The following is a 9,121-nucleotide window of genomic DNA, read 5'->3' as shown; positions in this document are numbered from 1 at the left end:
TTTTTATTCGAGAAAGAAAGTACAGTGGTCATATCAAATTTTTTGTCAATGTGAAAAGATAATTATAAGCAGAATACGATCCCGTGCTCATTACAATGCACGGCTAGCAGTGCGTGCATGGCTTGCCATAATGAGAACTCCTTAAAACTATAGGGTTCAGTGTTATTTGGGCCCAATGTGGTGCCCGAGAAACACTGACATCCTTTTCAGGAATCTCAAAACCATGTCTTATTTGAAGAAGAATATTGCGTATGATAAATTTTTGTTTATATTTTATGTCCAAGCACATGTTATTTGCGGTTTGATATGATGACATCATCAGTAAAGAATACCTTTTACACACCCCTGCGAGGAGTCTGGGTGCAAGAGCAAAGCTGCTGCAGTAAGCGGCGTGCAACGTTAACCTCCGGAACCTGACCAATTACAGTTAGTAATAATGGCCATAAGGGCCATTCAACAAATGAAGTGCTGTGTAATGAAGTTTAACAAGACTACAAGTAATCTGGCATTGGTGTTTGAGGAAATTCTTGTCCATTTTAAAACCTTTGAAGTCGGGGAATTGCATCCATTAAGGTATGGAGCCTCCAATGTGTAGCAAGATGGTAAGTGGATAACAAGGGGCTTGCGTGTGAGTGCAACAAAGGCTGTGAGACCCAAATGAAATTTGTCAATCTTGTCATCAAAATAAGCTATTTTGAAGAGCGCCCCTTAGTGTCAGATGAGGTTATATCCTGTGATCGTCGGGTGCACGTGTGGCACGCACAAACAAAGGAACCGAGTGAGCACATTTGGTGTTAACAGCCAGGCTCGTAGTCGATGCTTCATCGTGTAATTGATACAATAACCTAAAACTCACCCAGACAGTACCATGGTTAAGTAAGTGAATATCAAGATTTGCCTAAGATTCAAATGTAAGGACTTGCTAAGTAAATATGTTACCCTTGAAGAAAATGTCCAAATGCATGCTTTCGGCATATTAAAAACAAAACTCGCAATATATTATGCGGTTACCTATGTCTACCCTTTTAATTTCCTCAACATTACGATAAGTTTAAAGACGATTTGTATTTAATCCGTGTAATTTTAGCCTTTCTTTCCAAAGAAATAGATGGAGTCTTTATATAAAATCTCATGAGCATTAGTGTAAAGGGCCCCTTTTTATGCTCAATTTTTTTGAACAATTTTTTTTAATTACATTCACAGTGAAATGATTGGGCGGGAATTGCGGTTATCCGTTTGTTGCAACTACATACAAAATGGCCGAGCGTGCAGCATTTGGAGTCAAGACAATCTCACAGCCCGTACCGTAACAATATCTCAATGGAATCATAAGAAAGCTTAAAAAATGCTCATCTGTAGTTGCCGTCAGAGGCATTTGTTAAATGTCTTGCGGAAAATTTGTATTGGTTAATCATATTGGTTAATCAATTTCCAACTGAGGCCGAACAATTACGTTTCAACCATAGGTAAACCAAATTTAAACAATCAATTATACAAGCTAAGAACTAATCCCTGATAGGCTATCTCCGAATTTGAAATCACTCTGTTTCGGTGCAACCTCAGGAAGATGTCTCAGTATTTAGCAGCTGTTTTTGTCATAGTCGACGAAGTCGTGGTTATATGAAGACCTTTTGTCAGCGAAGCACTGCGCCCCCATGCGGTCACATTCACACATGAAGGCTTCGCATTTGGGATTGATGGAATACCAAGGGTAGTCAGCCTCTGCCTCTGGAAACAAAAAGAAAAGACGGATGGTGAGAGACAGATAGAGAGAGAGAGGGGGGAGGGAGGGGAGAGAAATTAGAGTTTAATATAAACGTAGCTCAAATCCAAAAGAAGAATGTTCAAAACCTAACCCGCTGAAGTTTCAGCCCAGTGTATATTGCAACTTTTGGGAAAACAGTGAAAAACCATTCACTACACTTTGACCACATAATATGATTTCGTCAATAAAACTATTTCCAAAAATCAGTCGATTGGATGATCGTTGAACATCGCCTGCATTTCTAGTTTTATTAGAAACGATGGAATGTTTTCATGGGATGTTGAGTACCGGTACAATCTTGAAAAGTACGCTTCTTCGATGGGTTATTTTTTGGATAAATGCAAATGATACTATATACCTTTAATGCATAGATGTAGAATTCGTGAACCGTCATTTGTTTACAAAGATAATATCTTTAACAAAATCGCTTACTGCATTTGATGGCACATTTTCCAGATTCATCAGTGTATTTTGTATAGCTGTACGGAATGGCGTAGGTTTCCAAGGTATTGCAGTTGCCCTCCGCTGTTACAGCTCTACCGTAACAGTCATCGTGCTCTTGACAGCAACTATAGACAAAGGTATTGCAATTCAACTTCGCAACTTCTCCAACCTACTGTATGTGTTTCTACACTAGCAAATAGCTATCAATATCTCCGGCATTTGATCACATTATAACACTAACTGCATTAATTTACGGATGTTCCACCAAATTGTGGATAAGCGTTGTGATATTCTGTGTTCCATTAATACAGAGCAAGCTCTAAGTACGTTGCAAAATCCTCAATAATTATGTTTAATGTCCGAAGAAAAGCTGTACCGTGGCAACACTTTCTTGTCTACATGGATTCATTGTGATGATTCATACAAACTGCGCTTTTTTACGAAGATATAAAGTTAAATTTATAAATAGAGAGCTGGTCTATAATTGACACGTCTGTTTAAAACTTTGACTTGAACCCATTTTAGTTTGCTGGGGTCGATTTGCTGGAATTTAACTGTGAGACTAATACGAATTCGAGGAGATGATTTTTGCGTCGGACCTGTCGGTTTCATCCACCGGTGTGCCCTGGCCTCCTATGCCGCAGTAACAGCCGTAGCCGTCGTAAGCCAACCCTTCGGAAAAGCCCAGATCCCCCAAGCACATAACAATCTCACCGAACCCGACCACGCTCTCAGGACCAATCGGCACCGCTGGAGTGCGACGTGTGTGGGAAAAGAACATATAACTTATGAGTTTAAAACAAATATTAATCACCGAAAATAGGACACATTCCCATAGACTTGTGCACAAACAAATACCTTCCTTTAATCCCATTTTTGAGTCCGAAATACGACTTTGGGCTATCTAACCACGTGTAGAAATACATAATGTAGTAGTAATAATAAAGTATAAAGTATAATATGGTAGTAGTAATAATGAAATATATAATATAAGGTTATTATATGATCATATTGCTTTTTGGGTATGGTAAGGCACCCTGAAAAATAGATTTTCAAATTTAATTCTAGATTTGTTAGCATTACCGTAGTTATAAACTTTCCATTGAGACATCGTACGAAAACAATCGGCTGACGATAAGTAACCAAGTAATTAATTTAAACGTTTGAATTGCTTCAGTTGTTAAAATGTATATAAATTGTTGCAAAAAAGAAAGCGTCTATATGAATGTGTTCATAACTTATCCACTGTAATGTTTTTTTTATAGTCTACTCACCTTCAACTGGGAAGACGCAGCCCACGCACACCATAAGCACAATGCGTGTAAAACTAAAAGCCTTCATTGCAACTGATCTGTTGAAAAAAAACCCGGAATATGTAAATGATCGTTGGCTATAAAGCAGAGGTTTTCAAAGAAACGTGAGAGAAGTACAAACAACATTTTTCTAACTTTTGTTTTGAGAAAGAAAAGTACAACAATATTTGTAATTTTAATTTTTTTTTTTTTTACAAATATCTGGCTGGTAATGAAACCAAGGATTCCTCAAAAGCGCCCTTGGCCCTGCAGCTCGAAAGCCTGAAGAAACCCGTGGAGAGAAGACAATGAGAAGAAATTACAGTTTTAGAGGTGGGAGGAAAAGCCCAGAAAAATGTTCTAGGTAAAACCTACGGAATCATCAGGTAGGGACTAAAACACAATCTACCATAGTAGGCCCTTGATCAAGGTCTAACCAGGATATTTTCTCTTTTTTGTGTGCCCTTGACCAATTTGAAGGCCGCATTTACCCCGCCACGTCCCGCCATGCGTAAATGCAAATAACTCAAGTACAAGTAGCCTGCCATTTTCATATGGTATTGGATACCGGTACAATAAACGTACGTATACAAACAAAATACACGGAACGGTGGTTTAATTGTAAAAAATGTATCATTTTGTCTTCTGTACTGTATAATGTATAGTGTGTCAGTACTTACGGAAGACTGAACAGACCCCTGGACAGACCCCTGGACAAACCCCTGGACATGCTCAGTTGTTGTTTGCCATCCTTCGACGACTTAGCACTGATGTGGACTAATTAGAAATAGTGCTGGTATGGGATACGTGTACGGCTTAAAAAATCCCCTCAATTCAGATGTATAGACCATTTTCTGCACTACAAAAGTCTCATACATAATACCCCCTCCATTATATACATTACAAAACAAATGTACGTACATAAGTATACTATACATTATACAGGACAGAAGACAACATTATACATTCTTACATTTGCGTAATTCTGCGTCTCAGTGGTGACTTATTCTCACTGACAGATGAACATACGGGAAAAGGGAACTCGATGAGACAAGGTATTCCTTCGGATCCGTTCAGCATTTGAATGATTTTAGAAATATTTTTAAAATTACAATCATAAATAGGAATTAAGCCAAATAATTATTATACAGGGTGAGTCAAAACAAAGTGGAACCAAAACCCCAAACATTATATTTCATATTCAAGAAAATATTGTCAGTATCCCGCCAGAAATTACCTATACGGCTGCAATCCTGGAAATGTAATAAAATGTGGGAAAACAAACGACGAAAACTTTAGGAAATTAACAACACAAACTTTAAAACGACTTCTTTCAAGACAATCGAGTAACGGATACGATATAAACAGGTCATCTAACAGCGTCCACCTTATCATCTTAACATCACAATATCTAAATCTCTAATCATAACGACGAAAAATGCAACTAGATTACATGAAGATTGAACCAACCATGGGAAGTGAAAAATATTATAAAATCAAATAATTACCTGAAAGATGAAAATACGGGAAAGGGAAAGTCGATTAGACAAGGCGCTCCCTCGGATCCAGTAAGCGTTGGAATGACGCTAACGCAGGCCGCGCCCCGTTTTATTCCCAGTCTCTATTGTGGTAACGGCGAAAGTGATTGGTCACTGAGAATGAATATTGAAGAAGTTGATTTGAATAGGAAATACAGGTTTGCAGAATGAATCTAAGGGGGGGGGGGGAATACTTTTTACGCCTGTCACACATTTGAAGAGCGTTCCATGTATTGCTTGTAAACATTCAATCACGTATATTTAATTCAATACCATAAAAATGGTACGCTCCTTTATTTATTTGCATTTACACATGCCCCTCACACTCGTGACACCCCCTTGGCAAATGGTAGATTCCCATTCCTCATTTTTGCTAAGACAATATAGGAAAACTTAATATTCTAAATGAGCAGAATTTTGGGGTTTCATTTGAAGAGAAACATCCTAATATGAACAGTGTGTTCCTAAATTGAAAGCATAGCAAAGGCGCCCTCATGTGTCACGACAGCATAAAACATTTTAAACGTTCAAAAAGTGTTCTTTGCAAAAAAATATATATTGTCAGTCCACCTAAAACGACGAGGACAATGTTTTGATGCACTCGCATTCAATTTGCGTTTGACAACGCGCGCGCGTTGCAAGCGTTATATGCGTCAATTATGGTGACTCGAGGATACCAAACAAAAAGGAAGATCTCATAACTTTTTATAAATTTCACCGGGGGCAGCATTACCTTTTAAAGTCTGTGTTCAAGAGCGAAGCCGCTGCACTGTACACGGAATGCATCATCACGAACTAATATGACAACCAAAAACCGCTCCAGACAAACCATGGTTGAAATGAATGAACATCAAGATTTGGCCGAGATTCAAATGTAAGGACTTGCCAAACAAAATATTTCACCCTTGAATTCGGGCGATTCACAATGCAGTGCGCCACCAAGAGTTTGTCTTGAAGACTCCATTTTTCAAGTTTACCGTCGACAAAACATGCCCCATTTGAATGAGTGCCAGTAGACAACTTGAGCTATTATGTTATACATTGGGGCAAAGCGTTCCGCCGCCTCCTAAAAATCCCATCATATTGATAAAAAAATACAAAAGGGCAAATTGATTCTCGAATCAAACATTCACGAAACAACTGACCGGGCAAATTACAACTTCAAATGTCCCGCGCTACGAAATTGTCGACCATCTCCTATAAAGCACTGGGAAAAATGAACTCTCCGAGGCAAACATTTGGTGGCGCACTGCATTGTGAATCGCCCGAATTGAGAAAATCCCCAAATGCATGCATGCTTTTCGACACAATAAAACAAAACTCGCAATATCATTATGCGGTTACTATGTCTACTCTTTTATTTTCCTCAACATTGTGATCCGATTAAAAGTCGATCTGTATTTAATCCGTATTTATTTTAGCCTCATTTTACAAGAAATATTGTAGTTGAATGACCAAAAAGCACATGAGCATCATTGTTAAAAGGGCCCCTTTTAGTGCTCACTTTTGAAACTTGTTTTTGTTACATTCTCAGTGAAATACTTGAGCGGAAATTGTGGTTATCCTTACAGTTCGTTGCAATTACAAACAAAATAGCTGACTGTATATTGTCAAAACAATTAAGCCTGAGTATCTAGTCTGTACTCTGACATTCTGTGCTAAAGCAGATGCAAAAGAAATCCTGCTCATCTTTTTTGATACAAATATTTGTATTGGTTAATCAAACTTTCTGAATTGCAAATTAATAATAATCATGCAAATTAATATTCAGCCTATAGGCCGAAATTGAATTTTTATAGACCCTTTTACCATTTTTTAATAACTAGGTTTAAAGAATAAATTATTACTGAGGAATTAATCCCTAAAAGGGTATCTCTGGATTTGAAATCGCTGTGTTCGGACCAACCTCGGGAGTAGGCCTACATGCTCAGCATTTACCGTTCTTGTCATAGTTGACATAGTCGGGGTTAAACGAGCCCCGCTTGGCGGCGAAGCACTCCGCCCCCTTGCGGTCACATTCACACATGAAGGCTTTGCATTGGGAATTGATGGAGAAAAACCCGTAGTCGGCTTCTGCCTCTGCAAGAAAGAGGGACAAAAGAGAAAGGAAAGACTTTAAAACGATGGTCTTTAGTTGATTCACCCTCCTCAAGGATAGTCTACCCAAGTCACGCTATCACCATAAGTAATTATTAAATAAAACCTAAACACAGGTGTTCACTTACTGAAAAGATAGAAGATGAAAGAAAATCACAAACGAAGTGAAACAAAACACATTAACTTGCAATGTGTGCAGGGAGGCTTAAGCTTGTCTAGAATATTGCGTAGGCTTTTTGGAAGGTATATAGGATCATTTGCTTTCCTTGTGGTTTGTTCTTTTCCAATGATAACACCACTCGGAACCCAAGGAGGAATGTTCAAAGCCTAACCAGCCGAAGTTTCAGCGCAGTGGATATTAGAACTTATGAGAAAACAATGAGGAATCACGCCCAACCTTTTGATCATATTACATGATTTTCGCCAATGATGTCAAGTCAGTCGATTGTCTGATCGCTGGACATCATCGACATTATTTTCTAGTATAGATGTACAACTTTTGCATCCTAAGCGCGTTTACAAAGATAATGTCTTTAAAAAGTTCTTACTGCATTTGATGGCACAGTTGCCATTAGCGTCAGTGGTTTTTTCGTAGTCGTAGTCGATCAGGTAGGTATCCAAGGTATTGCATCCGCCCTCCACTGGAGCTCTACCGTAGCAGTTATCGTGTTCTACACAGCATCTACAATCCAAAAACAAAAACCATATCTCGACTTGAACTCAATGAAATGTTTCCACATGACTGTTGTGAATCTGAGCTTACAAGCTGATTATCTGGTATGTATATTACGTTTAATACAAGAAACGTGTCTTCATCGGTTGGATGATCGACTGAATTCAGGATAAGCGTCGTGAAACGACATCTGTGTTCCGTAAATACATTTCTGCATGCCTCTGCGCATGTTCGCAAATAAGCTTGAATTTATTAGCGAGCTGCTCTGGAAGTTCACAGTTAAGTTTTAGAAAAATGAATTGAAAACTATTTATTTTTCTGGGATTGAGCAGTTTAAATATGAAGCTAATAGACCATTATCATGTTGCGGCCATCGTGATTTTTTCCATTCAAAGCATGGTAACGAAAGCAGGGCTAGAAGGAATAATAGTCTGGTTCCTTTTGGCACACAAAAAACCATTATCATTCAAGGAACATGAATGAAATTGTGGCTGCATGATAAAGGTTAGTAGCAGGTGTTTTTGGAGATTCAAAGTGATTGATTCTTACTGGTCGGTAGCATCCAGCGCTGTGCCATAGCCTCCTTTGCCACAGTAACAGCCATAACCGTTGTATTCTAGCCCATCCCAGACACCCAGATCCACAAGGCAGAGAATCATATTGCCAAACTGAAGTACACTGGTAGTGTCACGCGATGCTGCGCCGTCTGCGGAGAAAGCAATAATACAGAATACAAACTCTATACCCTTCTAACAACCCGTGAAAGGAATTCTGAGTGAAGATCTCATTTCGGCAATTTTCATGTTGTGCAAGTTTTCATATTGAGAAGGGTAAGTTTATTATTATCGAAACTTGATATTATTCCATCCTTTTATTGTTACTTTGTTGCACTAAATCTCAAGTAATGTTTTATGTTGGCAGATGCAGGTGTAAATCGACTTACAACTCTAAAACTTTGAAAGAGATATGTGGTTCTTAGTGAAACCTGATTAGTGTGTTCTGACTGTCAATAAGCTATAAGTAATTAGTAAAACTAGTTCTAGGTTTAGTGTTAAAGATGTAATCGTCTACGGACGAACCAAAAGTGTGCAGTGAAGGTATATATTAGGTTGCATCGTGAAATTACGAGAAAAAAAGTGAAAACTGTCCCAGAATGTTGTGCAACACATCCAGCAGTGTGGCGACAATCCATAAAAGAGTCTAATAAACTGCAACAAGAATGATGAATAGAGATGTTCAGACTTACTCGCTAGGGCAACTGCCGCCGCCAGTAGGAGAAGGAGCTTCATGGTGATTTTTTATCGGGTGATGT

At 38.5% G+C, this 9,121-nt stretch overlaps 2 protein-coding genes across 2 annotated transcripts; both read right to left on the bottom strand.

The window, feature by feature from the left end:
- Nucleotides 1–1,005: 1,005 nt before the first annotated feature.
- On the bottom strand, nt 1,006–5,093 carry LOC119722834 (phospholipase A2 AP-PLA2-I-like). The gene is made up of 5 exons (XM_038193194.1): nt 5,010–5,093; nt 3,484–3,560; nt 2,809–2,959; nt 2,198–2,334; nt 1,006–1,728 (listed from the first exon to the last, which is right to left on the bottom strand). Exons 2-5 carry the CDS (start codon nt 3,548–3,550, stop codon nt 1,580–1,582), a joined length of 504 nt encoding a protein of 167 aa, XP_038049122.1. The 5' UTR covers nt 3,551–3,560; nt 5,010–5,093; the 3' UTR covers nt 1,006–1,579.
- Nucleotides 5,094–6,876: 1,783 nt separating this feature from the next.
- Nucleotides 6,877–9,098, bottom strand: LOC119723215 (phospholipase A2 AP-PLA2-I-like). Its single transcript, XM_038193778.1, has 4 exons — nt 9,056–9,098; nt 8,359–8,515; nt 7,685–7,818; nt 6,877–7,118 (listed from the first exon to the last, which is right to left on the bottom strand). Exons 1-4 carry the CDS (start codon nt 9,096–9,098, stop codon nt 6,967–6,969), a joined length of 486 nt encoding a protein of 161 aa, XP_038049706.1. The 3' UTR covers nt 6,877–6,966.
- Between the last annotated feature and the right edge of the window lie 23 nt (nt 9,099–9,121).

This window comes from Patiria miniata, unplaced genomic scaffold (genome assembly GCF_015706575.1).
Source record: "Patiria miniata isolate m_02_andy unplaced genomic scaffold, ASM1570657v1 HiC_scaffold_16, whole genome shotgun sequence".
NCBI lineage: Eukaryota > Metazoa > Echinodermata > Asteroidea > Valvatida > Asterinidae > Patiria > Patiria miniata.
The sequence above is the reverse complement of the archived record's forward strand: the minus strand, read 5'-3'. Positions and strand labels throughout refer to the sequence as shown.

Bases quoted from the DNA above. Each gene is read 5' to 3' on its own strand.
- LOC119722834 (XM_038193194.1), bottom strand. From the start codon at position 3,550: ATGAAGGCTTTTAGTTTTACACGCATTGTGCTTATGGTGTGCGTGGGC. The intron at 2,960-3,483 runs GTGAGTAGACTA...GTCGCACTCCAG, and splicing joins CTGCGTCTTCCCAGTTGAAG to CGGTGCCGATTGGTCCTGAG. The intron at 2,335-2,808 runs GTCCGACGCAAA...CTTTGTCTATAG, and splicing joins CCGGTGGATGAAACCGACAG to TTGCTGTCAAGAGCACGATG.
- LOC119723215 (XM_038193778.1), bottom strand. From the start codon at position 9,098: ATGAAGCTCCTTCTCCTACTGGCGGCGGCAGTTGCCCTAGCGA. The intron at 7,819-8,358 runs GTAAGAATCAAT...TTTGGATTGTAG, and splicing joins GCGCTGGATGCTACCGACCA to ATGCTGTGTAGAACACGATA. The intron at 7,119-7,684 runs GTAAGAACTTTT...TCTTTCTTGCAG, and splicing joins CAACTGTGCCATCAAATGCA to AGGCAGAAGCCGACTACGGG.